A 19,059-nucleotide genomic window follows, 5' to 3' on the forward strand; every position below is an offset into this window, starting at 1 on the left:
CTAGCCCTTTCAAAATTGTACACCGTTCTCTGCTGAACTAGCAGTAGAGCAGTCTACCATCGTGAACATGAGCCAGTACAATCTTTCAACACTAACTCATCTCTCTCTCTCTCTCTTTTCTCTCTCCACCCCAACCCCATTTCTCCCAGAGCTCATCCAATTGTTTCAAATTAGTGCGGCGATGGATTTTAAGATGAAAACCAGGATCAGGATTCCAGAGAGGAGGTCTTCGCTCTCGTGGTAAACAATGATCAGCACAATGACACAGGCCGTGCAGCAGAGTAGAAGATCACAGCTCCAGTGCACAGAATGCAGCTGATGAATTACTCCAGCCCACTGCACACTCCGCCTGCAAATTGGTCATCAATCAGTTCGGGATGCATCTCAGGCTGATTCCGCTCTCACTGCACTGAATGGGCACACCATCTCCTGGATTAAACATTCCAAGTCATTAATCCTAGCTTGTGTCTACAGGTCAGATGTATAATGCTTTTCACCAGGGCTAATGGATTCCTGTGATCTGTTTACTTCTTCCATTTGAAATTGTGCACTGCTTTCCCTTTGAAGTGCACAGCACCTCGGAGCGTTGGTTTAGCCAAGAAACATACACCCCGCACGCAGTAGGATTGCGGATGGTTGAAGTTGCTCATTAACGTTACTGAATCTTTAAAGGATCAGACATTGGAGGAAATACTCGTCTTCCTTTCGGAGCACAGAATCGGAGGCTATCGGCTTCATGCAAGCCATCCTCCTCTGTAGGAGCTGCGACGCTTTGGCTGAGCTGTCTAGTTCATTAGTTGGTCAGGACCCCCTTGGAGTGCCGGGAGCTCCTTGACGGATCAACATGGTGCTGCCACCGCCGGACCGGCGCCACGTCTGCCTCTCCACCATCGTCATCATGAGCAGCATGGCCTTCATGGACGCCTACCTGGTGGAGCAGAACCAGGGGCCTCGGAAGATTGGCGTCTGTATCATTGTCTTGGTCGGAGACATCTGCTTCCTGATCGTGCTGCGGTACGTGGCTGTCTGGGTTGGAGCCGAGGTGAAGACTGCCAAGCGTGGCTACGCCATGATCCTCTGGTTCCTGTACATATTTGTCCTCGAGATTAAGCTCTACTTTATATTTCAGAACTATAAGGCTGAGAAGAAGAGCACGGACACTGTTGCACGGAAGGCCTTGACCCTACTCCTTTCCATCTGTGTGCCTGGATTGTACCTCATCTTGATCGCCCTGGACAGCATGGACTATGTCAGGACTTTCAGGAAGAAGGAAGACCTGCGAGGACGCCTCTTCTGGGTAGCCTTGGACTTGCTGGATATTTTGGACATCCAGGCCAATCTCTGGGAGCCACATAGGTCTGGCCTTCCGATGTGGGCAGAGGGCCTCATGTTTTTCTACTGCTATATTCTCTTGCTCATTCTGCCGTGTGTGTCTCTCAGTGAGATCAGCATGCAAGGTGAGTACATAGCCCCTCAAAAGATGATGCTATACCCTGTTTTAAGTCTGGTAACCATCAACGTGGTCACAATATTCATCCGGGCAATTAACATGGTCTTGTTTCGAGACAGCCGGGTTTCGACTATATTTATCGGTAAGAACGTCATCGCAATCGCGACCAAGACTTGCACTTTTGTAGAGTACCAGAAGCAGGTCAAGAATTTCCCAGAGAACGCGATAGCCCTTGAACTGCAGCAGAACTCCATTCCGCACAATCAGACAATCCATGAAACACAAGCCATTCCACAGGACCAAACGCCAACGAGGGAAATAGTGGACACATGACACAATGTGGCAAAACAGTGCATCATAACACACTGGGGGCCTGGGCAGAGGAGTTGGTGGGCCAACTGGAAGGAAACAACGCCGGACTTTAGCTAGCCCTGTCCAAAAAAGTTGTGTGGATGGGCAGCCAATGATCTGTGTTCATCCTGTCTCTCACTTCCCCCTCCTCCTTTTGGTCTCCAGTCACCAGCCTCTTACAACATCTCAGGTACAATGTGAAAACCAAGGGAATGAACGGAGCTGTGGAATGGTACCATAAACCCTTCAAACTATAACTAAAGGTTTGGATGGAAACTCTAGCTTGAACTCACCACGAGAGGCTGTAACACAATGCATTTATTTTCCACAGCTGACGGCGCATTGGTTTGTCGTTCTAAAGACTTGAGACTTTTCAACTTTCTAATGTACGAATTAACATGTTTAAGTGACCATTTTACAAACATATTTTGAGGTGCAGCTGTATTTTCGGATCAGAATATTTAAATTATTTCATAAATCTCTGTCAAATTTTAAAGGCAGGAGGAAGATTGGAGGTGGAAAGGCAAACAGCGAAACATGTTTTGATATGTGACATGTCGCCCTTGAATCATCACCCTTTTCTTTTGGGGTTGGTGACACCTCATGTGCTGTCCTTCACTTCCTTTGCACTTGCAACTCACGGTTGTAATTAAACCTGGACTTCTGCAATTCTAGTGAAAATTGCTCAGTGCTTCTGAAATGTTGATTTGAATCATTCTTCTAGGAAGCTGCTGTCTCATACTATTGCCCCTGTATTTACAACACATTGACGTTAGGCTCCAGCTTACGTCATGAGTAAACCATGAATTGCAACTCTTGCAAGCAGTGGGTCACTCTTCCTTATGGATAAGAGAAGGGAGTTCTCCGTCAGTGTGAAGGAAACTGCCGTGAGTCCCACTTGACCTCTTTATCATGAAGGTCTACTGTATGCTTGATTATCATGTGAAAATCCAAACCACCAAGAGCTGTTGGTCAGTGATACCCATTCAAGTCCAAATATAGATCCCAGACCAGAGTCATGGGGTGGGGGGGGTGGGGCCAGGGAGTTGCCGAGATCACTCCGTAGGGATGATTGGGAAGGAGCTCGGCAGCAAGGTGACACTAAGTGGTTCTCCAGCCACCAAATCTCCCCCCCCCCCCCAATACTGGGAACCTTGATCCAGCCCCTCTGAGGTGAGTCCCACCTCACCTCACCTCCAAACCTACACCCCCCACCCCCCCACCCCTTTCCGCCCCGTCCTACAGACCAGAGCTGGAATGCTGTGAAACTGGAGCAGTTTGGAATTAAGATGTACTGGCATTGGAGGCAGTCCAGGGAGGGTTGACAAGGCAGATCCTGGGAATGAATGGACTGTACTCACTAGGGTTCAGAAGAATGAGAGGTGACCTCATCGAAACAGGGATGATTCTTAGGGAACTTGACAGAGTAGATGATGCAAACAGGTAGATAAGTACATGAATGGGAAAGGTTTGGGAGGGGTGGGGGGAGCATGGGCTGGGAGCAGGCAAGTGGGAGTTGTTGAGTTTTGGGATTATATCCGGTGTAGACTGGTTGGACTGTGAAGGGTCTGTTTCTATGCCGTATGGCTCTATGTGGGGAGATTGTTATCCATTTTGGGAGAGTTTAAAACCAGAGAGCAAACTCAAAGGAAAAGGAGTCACCCGGTTAGGATAGAGATGAGGAAAATTCCACCCCCACCCACCGGAGGCCAGTGAATCTGAGGAAGTCTGTCCTGCAGAGGGCTATAGAGGCTGGGTTCTAGGCTGAGATGGACAGAATTTTAAATCAGGGAGGGAATCAAGGGTTATGGTGGAAAGGCAGGAATGTGGTGTTGAGGATTATCATGAAATCAATGGGAGGAAACTCAAGGCCAAATGAGCGGAAGTGAATACTGCAGAGGCTGGAGATTAGAGTCAAGATTAGGGTGTCGCTGGAAAAGCACAGCAGGTCAGGCAGCATCCGAGGAGCAGGAAAATCAACTTTTCAGATGTCATTTTTTCTGCTCCTCGGATTCGAATCTTGACTTTAGGCCAAATGGCCTAGTTCTCCTATGTCTTATGGTTTTGTTTCTGAAACCAATAATCATTTGGAACAGAATTAAGAGTCACATGGAAAAAAATGTGGATTGATTGGAAGAGTCATCATGGATTTATTAAATGAAAATCACGTCTGTCTAACTTCTTAGAAGAGGCAACAGAGAGGGTTGCCGAGGGGAAGGCTATTGGTGAGGTGTACGTGGACACGAGACTTGTAGTTTTATTTTATCACTCGTGGGATGTGGGCAATACTGGCTGGACCTGCCAGTATTGCCCATCCCTAAGAAGGTGGTGATGAGCTTTCTTGAGTTGCTGGAGTCCACCTGCTGTAGGTTGGTCCACAATGCCCTTAAGGGAGGAAATTCCAAAATTTTGACAATGAAGGAACAGAGATAAATTTTCAAGTCAGGATGATGAGCGGCTTGAAGGGGGACTTGCCGTTGGTGGTGTTCCCATGCATCTGCTGCTCTTTTCCTTCTAGATGGAAGTGGTTGTGGGTTTGGAAGGTGTTGTCTAAGGAGCCTTGGTGAATTCTGCAGTGCATCTCGTAGATAGTATACACCGCTGCTACTGAGCAGCAGTGGTGGATGGAGTGGTTACTTGTGGATGTGGTACCACTCGAGTGGGCTGCTTTGTCCTGGATGGAAAGTTAGACTATAGAATGAAAAAGGACAGTAGTAAAGTGGATACAGAGTTAGCTGAGGGATAAGAAACATAGAATAATGGCTAATGGGTATTTGTCAGGCTGGAAAAAGATAATGGAGCTCCTCAGGGGTCATGTTAGGAACTTTGCCTTGCATGATATACATAAATGATCAAGAACTTGGGGGCACGAGACAATTTTAGAGTTTGTAAATGAGACAAAACTTAGGAGAATTGTAAACTTTAGGGTGACACGGTGGCTCAGTGGTTAGATGTATTTCCTCACAGGGCCAGGGTTTGATTCCACCCTTGGGTGACTGTGTGGAGTTTGCACATTATCCCTGCATCTGCGTGGGTTTCCTTTGGGTGCTCCAGTTTCCTCCCACGGTCCAAAGATGTGTACGTTAGGTGGATTGCCCATGCTAAATTGCCCATCATGTCCCAGGGTGTTCAGGCTAGCGATGGGAAATGGAGGGTTACAGCGATAGGTTAGAGGGGTGGGTCTGATAGGGTTATTCAGAGGGTTGTTGTGAACTTGATGGGCTGAATGGCCTGCTTCCCCACTCTAGAGATTCTACAATTCTTTGAGGAGGACTGTGTGGAACTTCAAAAGGACAGCAGACACATTGATGGATGAGGTGGATAAGGGAAATATGAAGTGTAAATGGAATATAAAGAATATGGAGAGACAGTGGAAAGGAAAGGGGACTATTCTAAAAGGTGTTCAGGAGCAGAGAAAACAGGATGTATATGTGTATAATTTATTAAATGTGACAGGTCAGGTAGAGAGCATACAGTATTCAGGTTTCAATATGACAGGCATAGGGTAGTGGAGCAGGGAGGTTAAGCTGAAATCACAGGACACTGGATAGATCTCACTTGGAATGTTGTGCAGGGTTCTGGGTGCCACGCTATGGAAAGATGTGAATGCACCAGCCAGCATGCAGAAGAGGTTTACGAGGATCGATCCAGTGCTGAGGTAGATTAGAAAGAGGAGATACGTTTTTTTTTTCTTGGAGAAGTCCAGGAAGGGATCTGATAGAGTTTTCAAAATCAGGAAAGGTCTGGACAAAGCAGACAGGGAGAGACACACTCAAGCAGATCTGAAATTGTTGCCTCTCGTTCTGAAGCATGTTACAAATTTGTACACGTGAGGTTAGAAAAACCCCTTAACACACAGCAAGTAATTAGTGTCTGGAATGCACTGCCTGGAAGTGAGGTCAAGTGAGGTATTCAAGAGGGTATTGGATGATTGTTTCTTTTTAAACAGGGTTGGGTGAAAAGGCAAAAGTTGGCACTAAGTTAAAATGTTCCAAGAGCCATTGCAGACATTATGGGCTGAATGGCCTCCTCCTGCATCAAACCAGTTCTGTGATTCTATGATTTGACAGTGGTGATGAAGCACCCTCATTGGTCAAAGATGTGAAATTGTGAAAAGAATTAAAGAATGAACCACCATTTTTAATAAGTAGCCACCAGTTGTTGAGGTTTACGAAGCATATTGTTAAGCTAATGTTTGTAAAGGACGAACAATGAGGCAGAGCAAGGCACTTATTTAATTTTCATCCCGGAGCCACATGATTTCAAGGTCCTGTGCTTGTTTGTTTTATGTTCTCAGACTGTCCTTGCCATTACTGGGAAAACTGTCAGTCACTCTAACCCTGTCACTTTCTGAACTGCAAGACGTTATTTTGGCTGTCTGTGATTTGTCTAACAGGGAGATTATTGGAAAACCAAGTTGATTTGCTGAAGCAAAATTAACCTTATTTGTTTGACAAACACCACAGGCCTGATACTGAAGTAATCAAAGGATAAATAAGATATGCAAAACCACGTAGCTAAAGAATGTGTTACGGTTTAGATGATGATCATTAACACAATCAACGCTATTAAAACTCTGCATTTGATTTTCGCTCGTGTTGTCTGCACAAAGATGGGTCCTCAGCTCAATGTTTGCATTTCTTCATCGATTCACAATAAAACCTGGGTCATCGGTCACAACTTGTTTCAAATGAATGTGATTCAGCCAATCGTGCTCTTGCCTCAGTGTTGGAAAGAATTGGAGGGGTGGGGTGGGTGGGGTGGTATTAAACCCCGTGAACAACCTGATCTGAAATCCCACAGCTCCACATTGAGAAAGCAGAGGTGATCTCAACTTGTTCCCAGAATGGGAACGTCTCGCAGTTTTTTCCCCCTCAGAGGCGGGATGGCCTTCCCTAGTGAGCTGCTGGTCAATGAGATTGGAACCAGCAATCAAGCAGGGGCCACTACTAGCAGGACAAGACACCAGAAGGTCCCATTGCACCAGTTTAAAGATGACTTGGGCGGGGGTGGGTGGGGTGGGGGGGGGGGGGGGAGGTGCTGGGATTCTAGAGCTATAGATCTCCTTCAAATCGGACAACACTCTGGGTCATTGTCACTCTGCTGTTTTGTAGCCTGCTGCTGTGCACAATAAGATACTGCATTTCTCCACACCACAACAGTGAAGACAACTTCAGAAGTATTTGCTGTCAGTAGAACTGGGATGGCCTGAGATTTGCAGAGGTGCTATGTAGAAGTAGGCACTTTCCCACAATTTTAACAATCTTATTATATTTCCTTGTTTGATTCCATTAATTTGGTCTGTCGGAAATATGAAAATCATTTTTTTTTATCTTGGCTTCAACGTTTTCATCTGGGTTAGAATGAAACTTAGAGATGTTAACCTGGCAGGGAGAAGGCGATGGTATAACTCACTGCCACAGACATGCCTCCATTTCTTCCTCTTCAGGCTTTCAGACATTGTCAAAACTAATAGAAGTATGCAACAATATCCATACCAGCAGGTAACCTTACTGCCAACAGCCAGTAACAGACAAAGGTATCTGCCAATCGTGAGGTCTATTAATGTGAACACCATCAATGCTTCACAAGATAGAGTTCAGATTTTGTCAGCATTGATTCGAGTGATATGGCTTCAAGCTAACACACAACTGACATTCCAAACAGAATTACGTTGAACTGGCAGCACAGAAACAGTTTCCAACATCTCTGTGGTGATATTTATGCTCCTCTGCTGGGTGTTATTTAGCTTCCTCTTACCTGGAAATTACAGACCGATTAAAAATGTCAGCCAAATCTAACAGGCCTTCAACACGGTGAGAGTTAAAATTCCCGCGACAGCAGTGCTCCAAATATCACATGTCCACTTCTTGGGAAACTCACTCATGTATATCCGGCAACTCATTCCGTGCAACAATCATAGAATCTCTGCAGCGTGAAAGCAGGCCATTCAGCCCATCTAGCCTACACCCACTCTCCAAAGAGCATCTGTATCCCTGTACCCTTCATTTCCCATGGCTAATCCACTTAAACTGCACATTTTTGGACTGCGGGAGCACCCAGCAGAAACCCGCCCATGGGGAGAATGTGCAAACTCCACACGGACACTTGCCCGAGGCTGGGATTGAACCTAGGTCCCTGGTGCTGTGAAGCATCAGTGCTAACCACTGAACCACCATACCACCCTGGATTATGATTCCCCTCCATTCACTTGCCTAGGTTTATTATGGTAATCATTTTTCCACCTTAAGAAAAACATAATTGCTTTTGATTTATGTTTTTTATTAAGTATAATGTATTCACAGAAAATAGACAAAAGGCAATTGAAATGCCAATGAACAAATTTAGTATTAACTTTCCAGAAAGATTGTAAGCAATAAATTCAATACTAACTGGCCTCCGTAATCAATAAACCCCTCACACCAATTGTGCTAAGGAGTCTGTGGTTCCACTGGGTTACTTAACGTGAAAAAGGCTCACACGATAAAAGGAGAACTTTTTGTTTGCAGTCATCAGAATTAGAACGCAAGAAACCAACTGGAAACAGGGGATATCAATTCAAGTCCTACAGTTTGAGGAAAAGGGCACTGCTGGGTCGGGTCATCGTTGGCATGGAGATGCAGTAAGAACAGTTAACTGTCAGACTTGGTTCCTTTTTATTCATTTTTGTTTGTTCACTTTCAGAGACCTGGCAGTGTCAGGAGGTGTCTTACTCGAGGAGAAATCATTCACGGGCCCCACATTTTTTTTTTGTTTTTTTTTCCCTGTTTATTTTGTAAAAATTATTTTATAAAAATTATTTTATTAGACGATTACAAAAGAGTTTATAAAACACGGTTAACCTTTACAGCTGTATACAGGAGACAGCAATTTTACAAGGGAGAGGAAAAGCAAAACCAGGCCCCAAACCCTACCGTCCAACCAGTTTACAGGGAAATGAGGGCAAACCTCAAATCCCCAGACTTGGTTCTTAGATGAGGCAAGTGGTCTCTGATTGGTCTCGGTATCGCCATGGAAATGCAACAGAGCTTGATAGTCTCCATGACCCCTTTTAGATTACTTACAGTGTGGAAACAGGCCCTTCGGCCCAACAAGTCCACACCAACCTGCCGAAGCGTAACCCACCCAGACCCATTCCCCTACATTTACCCCTTCACCTAACACTACGGGCAATTTAGCATGGCCGATTCACCTAACCTGCACATTTTTGGACTGTGGCAGGAAACCGGAGCACCCGGAGGAAACCCACGCAGACACGGGGAGAATGTGCAAACTCCACACAGAGTCGCCTGAGGCGGGAATTGAACCCGGGTCTCTGGCGCTGTGAGGCAGTAGTGCTAACCACTGTGCCCACCACAAAACCAGGCCCGTTCAATGGGTTTACAGGGAAATAAATAAAGTTGCAAAGTGTGTGCAAATTCCTTTTGCGTACTCAAGATAGGGTCCTATTGTTAGTACATGCATCACAATGCATGAGAATCTTGAATTATTTTCCAATTTATTTCTTAGCACAGTCGGAGTTATTTAATAAATAATGACCAATACAGGAATCACACCTAATGGTGGCACAGAGTATTCTGAGGCTGGCAAACTCAGGCTTAAGCCTGATTGGCATGTTTTCCACTGTGACTACTCAAAAGGATAAGATCCACCATTTCTTGGGGCATATGGCCTACATATCTAGCATCGTTCTGGCACTAAAACACGTATCAGTTAGTGTGGTGGGCAGAATATCGTTTTGACTTTATGGTAGCATCCTGTTAGTGAGATCACAAACTACATGTGTTTATCGCAAAGTAGCAGCGTGAGACAGCTCGCTTCACCTATGGTTCAGGAGAGAACTGCCCACCTCTCAGGATAGCACGAGGACTCTGTTTTCACGTGGACCAAAAGGAATTTGGACATGCATTACACCTTCCGTTGAAGAGTGGGTTCACGAAAGCTGCCAATAATTGCCACAATTCCATGGCACCACTTGGACCATTCAGCGTCGACTTGCCTGGTCAGAAAAATAAGTTCAACGAGGTAAGAACAATGACTGCAGATGCTGGAAACCAGATTCTGGATTAGTGGTGCTGGAAGAGCACAGCAGTTCAGGCAGCATCCAAGGAGCTTCGAAATCGACGTTTCGGGCAAAAGCCCTTCATCAGGAATAAAGGCAGAGAGCCTGAAGCATGGAGAGATAAGCTAGAGGAGGGTGGGGGTGGGGAGAAAGTAACAGAGTACAATGGGTGAGTGGGGGAGGGGATGAAGGTGATAGGTCAGGGAGGAGAGGGTGGAGTGGATAGGTGGAAAAGGAGATAGACAGGTAGGACAAGTCCGGACAAATCATGGGGACAGTTACTGAGCTGGAAGTTTAGAGCTAGGGTGAGGTGGGGGAAGGGGAAATGAAGAAACTGTTGAAGTCTACATTGATGCCCTGGGGTTGAAGTGTTCCGAGGCGGAAGATGAGGCGTTCTTCCTCCAGGCATCTGGTGGTGAGGGAGCGGCGGTGAAGGAAGCCCAGGACCTCCATGTCCTCAGCAGAGTGGGAGGGGGAGTTGAAATGTTGGGCCACGGGGCGGTGTGGTTGGTTGGTGCGGGTGTCTCGGAGATGTTCCCTAAAGCACTCTGCTAGGAGGCGCCCAGTCTCCCCAATGTAGAGGAGACCGCATTGGGAGCAACGGATACAATAAATGATATTAGTGGATGTGCAGGTAAAACTTTGATGGATGTGGAAGGCTTCTTTAGGGCCTTGGATAGAGGTGAGGGAGGAGGTGTGGGCACAGGTTTTACAGTTCCTGCCGTGGCAGGGGAAAGTGCCAGGATGGGAGGGTGGGTTGTAGGGGGGCGTGGACCTGACCAGGTAGTCACGGAGGGAATGGTCTTTGCGGAAGGTGGAAAGGGGTGGGGAGGGAAATATATCCCTGGTGGTGGGGTCTTTTTGGAGGTGGCGGAAATGTCGGCGGATGATTTGGTTTATGCAAAGGTTTGTAGGGTGGAAGGTGAGCACCAGGGGCGTTCTGTCCTTGTTACAGTTGGAGGGGTGGGGTCTGAGGGCGGAGGTGCGGGATGTGGACGAGATGCGTTGGAGGGCATCTTTAACCACGTGGGAAGGGAAATTGTGGTCTCTGAAGAAGGAGGCCATCTAGTGTGTTCTGTGGTGAAACTGATCCTCCTGGGAGCAGATCTGGCGGAGGCGGAGGAATTGTGAATACTGGATGGCATTTTTGCAAGAGGTAGGGTGGGAAGGAGTGTAATCCAGGTAGCTGTGAGTCAGTGGGTTTGTAAAAAATGTCAGTGTCAAGTCGGTCGTCATTAATGGAGATGGAGAGGTCCAGGAAGGGGAAGGAGGTGTCAGAGATGGTCCAGGTAAATTTAAGATCAGGGTGGAATGTGTTGGTGAAGTTGATGAATTGCTCAACCTCCTCGCGGGAGCACTAGGTGGCGCTAATGCAGTCATCAATGTAGCGGAGGAAGAGGTGGGGAGTGGTGCCGGTGTAATTACAGAAGATCAACTGTTCTACATGGCCAACAAAGAGACAGGCATAGCTGGGGCCCATACGTATGCCCATGGCTACCCCTTTGGTCTGGAGGAAGTGGGAGGATTCAAAGGAGAAATTGTTAAGGGTGAGGACCAGTTCGGCCAAACGAATGAGAGTGTCGCTGGAAGGGTACTGTTGGGGACATCTGGAGAGGAGAAAACTGAGGGCTTTGAGGCCCTGGTCATGGCGGATGGAGGTGTAGAGGGATTGGATATCCATGGTGAAGATAAGGCGTTGGGGGCCGGGGAAACGGACGTCTTGGAGGAAGTGGAGGGCGTGGGTGGTGTCTCGAACGTATGTGGGGGGTTCCTGGACCAGGGGGGGATAGGACAGTGTCGAGGTAGGTAGAGATGAGTTCAGTGGGGCAGGAGCATGCTGAGACAATGGGTCGGCCAGGGTGGTCAGGCTTGTGGATCTTGGGAAGGAGGTAGAACCGGGCAGTGCGGGGTTCCCGGACTATGAGGTTGGAAGCTGTGGGTGGGAGATCTCCTGAGGTGATGAGGTTCTGTATGGTCTGGGAGATGATAGTTTGGTGATGGGGGGTGGGGTCATGGTCGAGGGGGCAGTAGGAAGAAATGTCCTCGAGTTGACGTTTGGCTTCAGTGGTGTAGAGGTCAGTGCGCCAGACTACCACTGCGCCCCCTTTATCCGCTGGCTTGATGGTGAGGTTGGGATTGGAGCAGAGGGATTGGAGGGCTGCGTGTTGTGAGAGGTTGGAGTGGGGGAGGGAGGTAGACAGTTTGAGGTCGACCAACCTGGCCGACCCATTGTCTCAGCATGCTCCTGCCCCACTGAACCCATCTCTACCTACCTCAATACTGTCCTATCCCCTCTAGTCCAGGAACTCCCCACGTATGTTTGAGACACCACCCACGCCCTCCACTTCCTCCAAGATTTCAGTTTCCACAGCCCCCAATGCCTCATCTTCACCATGGATATCCAATCCCTCTACACCTCCATCTGCCATGACCAGGGCCTCCAAGCACTCCGTTTTTTCCTCTCCAGACGTCCCCAACAGTACCCTTCCACCGACACTCTCATTCGTTTGGCCGAACTGGTCCTCACCCTTAACAATTTCTCCTTTGAATCCTCCCACTTCCTCCAGACCAAAGGGGTAGCCATGGGCACATGTATGGGCCCCAGCTATGCCTGTCTCTTTGTTGGCTACGTAGAGCAGTTGATCTTCCGTAATTACACTGGCACCACTCCCCACCTCTTCCTCCATTACATTGATGACTGCATTGTGCTCCCGCGAGGAGGTTGAGCAATTCATCAACTTCACCAACACATTCCACCCTGATCTTAAATTTACCTGGACCATCTCTGACACCTCCCTCCCCTTCCTGGACCTCTCCATCTCCATTAATGATGACCGACTTGACACTGACATTTTTTACAAACCCACCGACTCCCACAGCTACCTGGATTACACCTCTTCCCACCCTACCTCTTGCAAAAATGCCATCCCGTATTCACAATTCCTCCGCCTCCGCCGGATTTACTCCCAGGAGGACCAGTTCCACCACAGAACACACCAGATGGCCTCCTTCGTTAGAGACTGCAATTTCCCTTCCCACATGGTTAATAATGCCCTCCAACGCATCTCGTCCACATCCTGCACCTCTGCCCTCAGACCCCACCCCTCCAACCGTAACAAGGACAGAACGCCCCTGGTGCTCACCTTCCACCCTACCAACCTTCGCATAAACCAAATCATCTGCCGACATTTCCGCCACCTCCAAAAAGACCCCACCACCAGGGATATATTTCCCCCCACACCCCTTTCCGCCTTCCGCAAAGACCATTCCCTCCGTGACTACCTGGTCAGGTCCACGCCCCCCCTACAACCCACCCTCCCATCCTGGCACTTTCCCCTGCCACGGCAGGAACTGTAAAACCTGTGCCCACACCTCCTCCCTCACCTCTATCCAAGGCCCTAAAGGAGCCTTCCACATCCATCAAAGTTTCACCTGCACATCCACTAATATCATTTATTGTATCCGTTGCTCCCGATGCAGTCTCCTCTACATTGGGGAAACTGGGCACCTCCTAGCAGTGCGCTTTTGGGAACATCTCCGGGACACCTACACCAATCAACCACACCACCCCGTGTCCCAACATTTCAACTCCCCCTCCCACTCTGCCAAGGACATGGAGGTCCTGGGCCTCCTTCACTGCCACTCCCTCACCACCAGACGCCTGGAGGAAGAACGCCTCATCTTCTGCCTCGGAACACTTCAACCCCAGGGCATCAATGTGGACTTCAACAGTTTCTTCATTTCCCCTTCCCCCACCTCACCCTAGTTCTAAACTTCCAGCTCAGCACTGTCTCCTTGACTTGTTCGGACTTGTCCTACCTGCCTATCTCCTTTTCCACCTATCCACTCCACCTTCTCTTCCCTGACCTATCACCTTCATCCCCTCCCCCACTCACCCATTGTACTCTATGCTACTTTCTCCCCACCCCCACCCTCCTCTAGCTTATCTCTCCACGCTTCAGGCTCTCTGCCTTTATTCCTGATGAAGGGCTTTTGCCCGAAACGTCGATTTCGAAGCTCCTTGGATGCTGCCTGAACTGCTGTGCTCTTCCAGCACCACTAATCCAGAAAAATAAGATCGGCAGTCAACTGTTCCCGCTGCATTTTGGTGCCTATTAGGGCCTAACCAAGTAGCATGCTGTATAAATTGGTGTCCCCATTTTTCCAAGTGCTTTTCTTGCATTTGAGTTCTGATGAGTGCAAGAGCAAAATGCTCAATTTCAGGCATCCTTTGTCTACAACGCCACAACCTTTTTCATTGAAAAAGGATCATGGAGATGTTTAAATTCTCTCCTACCACCCAATTATAGAATATCAGTCGGCACTCCTAGCCAAATTTTGAATACAAGGAGATAATCATGACTTACTATTTAAAGCAAGGCCAAGTCTCCTTATATCTGGAACTTGATTTTATTACTTGTACTCAAATACAGAAGTACATTGAAAAGTGAACTGTCGCCACACACGGTGCCATCTTTGCATCTTAGGTGCAAATACTTATGCACAGAATCCTAAGATCAAGGCAGAAGGAAAGAACTAAGTTTAAAGTTAAACATTGCAGTAATTATAGTGTAAACTGTATGAAACAAGGTTAGAAGTTACACATTGCAGACCTTAAGTAGAAAATAAAGTAATAAAGCTAAAAGTTCAAATATTACAAAACCTCTGTAGTACTGTCCCAGTCTGTCAATTTGCTGATCTAACTGTGTCAACAACAGTGAAAAAGTCACCCACAGTATCCATCTCGAAAATATATTTGCTTCCAAAACCAACTTGAACATCTGGACTATTGTTTTGATTAAAAACTATTTTGTCAATAACTAATATTATCAATGGCTACAATTACATCAATTTGTAAATCATTATTTAATGCCTTTATCCATACATTCTTTCTGCTGGTACATTAATATGTATACCAGATTTAAAGGGGTGTCCCGTGTTACACAATAATATGTTGCTCAAAACACGCTGTCCAATAAGACATCTGTTACTGCCTTACAACAGAACTTTTACTGAGGTCTTCACCTGACCACATACCCAAGGGGACACCAGAATTGTACTGAAATGTTAGGACCTCACCTAGGTGGAGACCAAAACCTCAAATCAGCCAGTGGTGGCAATTGGTTGGCTTTGTTAACCGGACAGCTGGGTTTGCTAGGCAGAATGATACCAACAGTGTGGGTTCAATTCCTGCACTGGCTAAGGACTCAACCCTACCGCTCAAGATATATTTCCCTCCCCTCCCCTATCAGCTTTCCATAAAGACCATCCCCTCCACGACTCTTGTCAGGTCCATGCCCCCCACCAACCCACCCATCCATCCTGGCACCTTCCCCTGCCACCGCAGGAATTGCAAAACTTGCGTCCTCACCTCCATCCAAGGCCCCAAAGGAGCCTTCCACATCCATCAGAGTTTTACCTGCACTTCCACACATTATTTACTATATCCATTGCTCCCGATGTGGTCTCCTCGACATCGGGGAGACAGGACGCTTACTCGCAGAGCGCTTCAGAGAACATCTCCGGGACACCCGCAAAAACCAATCCCACCACCCCGTGGCCAAACACTTCAACTCCTCCTGCCACTCCGACAACGATATGCAGGTCCTGGGCCTCCTCCATCACCACACCCTAACCACCCGACGCCTGGAGGAAGAATGCCTCATCTTCCACCTTGGGACCTTTCAACCAAATAGCATCAATATGGATTTCACCAGTTTCCTCATTTCCCTTCCCCCACCTTAATCCAGTTCCAACCTTTTAACTCGGCTCCGCCCTCATGACCTGTCCTACCTGTCCATCTTCCTTCTCACCATTCCACTTCACCCTCCTCTCCGACCTATCACCTTCACCCCCCCACCTTGATCCACCTATCACACTCTCAGCTACCTTCCCCCCCCAGCCCCACCCCCTCTCATTTACCCACCCCCTCGGCTCACAGCCTCATTCCTGATGAAGCGCTCTTGCCTGAAATGTCGATTCTCCTGCTCCTCGGATGCTGCCTGACCTGCTGTGCTTTTCCAGCACCCCAATCTCAACTCTGATCTCCAGCATCTGCAGTCCTCACTTTCTCCTAAGGACTCAACCTGTCCCCTCACCTGAGGCCTTCAGTTCTCTCTCTATCTCTCTAATGAGAGAGCACCCCAATGGTCCATTCGGACTATGGTGACATTTTACAACCCGACAGCTTATTCTGGCTACCATGAACACTTCTGCCTAACACAATAGATTGATGGTGCTAGGAACACAGGAAGATGTGGAACAGGGATAGGTCATTTAAGCCCAGGAACCCATTCCTATATTTGGTTGACCAGTATCTCCACTCCTTCACCCACTTTGCTCTGCATTCCCTGATCCATTACCCACCAATAACCTGTTAAGTTTGACAACATCTATCGAACCCCAGCATCACAATTCTAGATTTAGAGGGCTCTTAATGTGGGAAAAGAAAGTGAGCAGAAGTTAACACCTCCCATATGACGTATTTGATGAAGGGGCAGTATTTAATCAGACGAGAGTGTGGTGGATGGGGACCCTGATACCATAACAGTGCCGACCTTTGATCCTGGTTAAGTCTGTGCCATGGATGGTCTTTCTACCCCAATGATACCTGACATCCTTAGGTTGAAAGCTAATGCCAACTTAAGGTTCTCATCTTGTCTGCTGGTGCTTGGCCAGTGGATACCCAGCATATGGGAGAAGCCAAAATCCAAACCGTGCTGATGTTGTTTGTGGGCCCCCACAGGAGATCCTTGATTCAAAGGTATTCATCGCCCAATCACGAGACTCAGCAACACAAAGGGGATTCCTGCTAAGAGGAGACCAGAATTGTTCATGAAATGTTCGGAACTCAGCTTAACGGAGAATTTAAACTTCAAGTCAGCCAGTGGTGGGGATCAGTTGGCTTAGTCAACTGGACCAAAAGGTGTGGTGCTGGAAAAGCACAGCCAGTCAGGCAGGATCTGAGGAGCAGGAGAGTTGATGTTTTGAGCATAAGCTCTTCATCAGTAGTCCTCACTTTCTCAGGTTTATTCCGCTCTCTGGGACTTGATCGGCCAGGACCTGCTGGAGGTATATGTCAGTATGCTTCGGGCAGGTACCATGAGTGAATCCATGAGGAAAGGCATCATCACCCTCGTCTACAAGCGGAAGGGGGAGAGGGAGGAAATTAGAAATTGGAGACCGATCTCACTGTTAAATGCAAACTACAAAATCTTGTCAAAGGTCATCGCCAACCGGGTCAGGTCTGCTCTGGGATCGGTGATCCACCCGGACCAAACCTGTGCTGTACCGGGCAGGAAGATCTCTGAGAGTCTCGCACTCCTCAGGGATACGATCGCCTACGTGCAGGACAGGGGGGTGGACACCTGCCTCATCAGCCTGGACCAGGAGAAAGCCTTTGACAGGATATCGCATACATATATGAGGGATGTCCTCTCCAAAATGGGCTTTGGGGAGGGAATCGGAAATTGGATCAGACTGCTCTACACCAACATTGTCAGTGCAGTCTCAATCAATGGGTGGGAATCAGATAGCTTCCCTGTAAGATCTGGAGTCAGGCAGGGATGCCCCCTCTCACCCGCCTTGTTTGTGTGTTGCATAGAGCCATTTGCCGAATCCATCAGGAAGGATGCGAGCCTGAGAGGGGTGACTATTCCTGGCAGCGGGGGCCTGCAGGTTAAGGCCTCCCTGTACATGGATGACGTCGCTGTTTTCTGCTCGGATCCGCTGTCCGTGCACAGACTCGTGTGCATCTGCGACCAGTTCGAACGGGCCTCGGGGGCCAAGGTAAACCGAGGCAAGAGCGAGGCCATGCTCTTCGGGAACTGGGCCGACCAATCCTCTATCCCCTTCACCGTCAGGACTGACCACCTGAAGGTGCTGGGTATTTGGTTCGGGGGGGCTGGGGCGTGCGCCAAGACCTGGGAGGAGCGGATCAGGAAGATGAGACAGAAACTAGGCAGATGGGGGCAACGGTCGCTCTCCATCGCAGGAAAAAACCTGGTCATCAGGTGTGAGGTCCTCTCAGTATTGCTATATGTGGCACAGGTCTGGCCTATCCCCAGGACCTGTGCCGCCGCAGTCACCCGGGCCATCTTCCAATTCATTTGGAGATCAAAGATGGACCGGGTCCGAAGAGACTCTATGTACAAAGACCGGTGCAATGGGGGAAAAAACACGCCCAATGCCACCCTCACCCTGATGGCCACCTTTGTGCGTGGCTGCATCAAGCTGTGCGTGGATCCCCGGCACGCAAACACCAAGTGTCACTACGTACTGAGGTTCTACCTGTCCCCGGTGTTGCAAAGGATGGGCCTGGCCTCGCTGCCGCGGAACGCTCCGAGTAGTTGGACCGTTCCGTATCACCTGTCCTTCGTGGAGAAATTTATGAGGAAAAACACCTTTGACCACAAGTCCATCAGGAAGTGGTCAGCACGTAGCATCCTTGAGACCCTTCGGGAAAAGGAGAGGGCGGATCCTGTCGAGCGGTTCCCTGAGCAGACTGTCAAAGCCATTTGGCAGAATGCCTCATCGCCAGAACTTTCCAACAAGCACCAAGACGTGGCTTGGCTGGTGGTGAGAAGGGCTCTGCCTGTGAGATCCTTTATGCACGCCCGGACTCTCTGCCGCACCGCACGCTGCCCTCGAAGTGGCTGCGGGGGGGACGAGACTGTCACACACCTCCTTCTGGAATGTGCCTATGCAGAGGAAGTCTGGAGAGGAATGCAGTGGTGCTTGTCGAGGTTCGTCCCGAGCAGCGCCGTGACGCGGGACTCCGTGCTCTACGGCCTGTTCCCTGGGACTCACACCGAGACGAACATTAACTGCGCCTGGAGGATCATCAACTCGGTGAAGGATGCTCTCTGGGCGGTCCGAAACCTGTTGATCTTCCAGCTGAAGGAGTTGACCCCGACCGAGTGTTGCAGACTGGCACATTCCAAGGTCCAAGACTACGTGCTGAGGGACGCGCTGAAGCTTGGGGCAGCTGCCGCCAAGGCGCGGTGGGGAAAGACCACCGTGTAAGATCGGCCTGCCTAAAGAAGAACAGGGGGCCCATGCTATGTTTTTTTTTTGGGCTCTGCTGATGCCTCAGCCAAATATATGTATATATACAAGATTGGAAAATGCACAGGATTGTAAAGGACAAGGATAAAGTCGAATCTGTGTTTGTAAATATGGACATATGTATGGCATG

The 19,059-nt window shown here is 48.5% G+C and overlaps 1 protein-coding gene across 4 annotated transcripts in view; it reads left to right on the plus strand.

The window, feature by feature from the left end:
• Positions 1 to 19,059, plus strand: part of LOC140476514 (transmembrane protein 121) — a 134,839-nt gene that overhangs the window by 77,869 nt on the left and 37,911 nt on the right. For 3 of the 4 annotated variants that reach the window (XM_072569256.1, XM_072569255.1, XM_072569254.1), the window contains one exon: positions 150 to 6,481. The exons of the other annotated variant lie outside the window; for it this stretch is intronic. In XM_072569256.1, the coding sequence (XP_072425357.1) occupies positions 845 to 1,783 (939 nt within the window). In that variant the 5' untranslated portion in view covers positions 150 to 844 and the 3' untranslated portion in view covers positions 1,784 to 6,481. Of the gene's footprint in view, positions 1 to 149; positions 6,482 to 19,059 lie in introns of those variants that run through there. 4 annotated transcript variants of the gene reach the window in all.

The sequence above is a fragment of the Chiloscyllium punctatum genome, chromosome 4 (genome assembly GCF_047496795.1).
Source record: "Chiloscyllium punctatum isolate Juve2018m chromosome 4, sChiPun1.3, whole genome shotgun sequence".
NCBI classification, from domain to species: domain Eukaryota; kingdom Metazoa; phylum Chordata; class Chondrichthyes; order Orectolobiformes; family Hemiscylliidae; genus Chiloscyllium; species Chiloscyllium punctatum.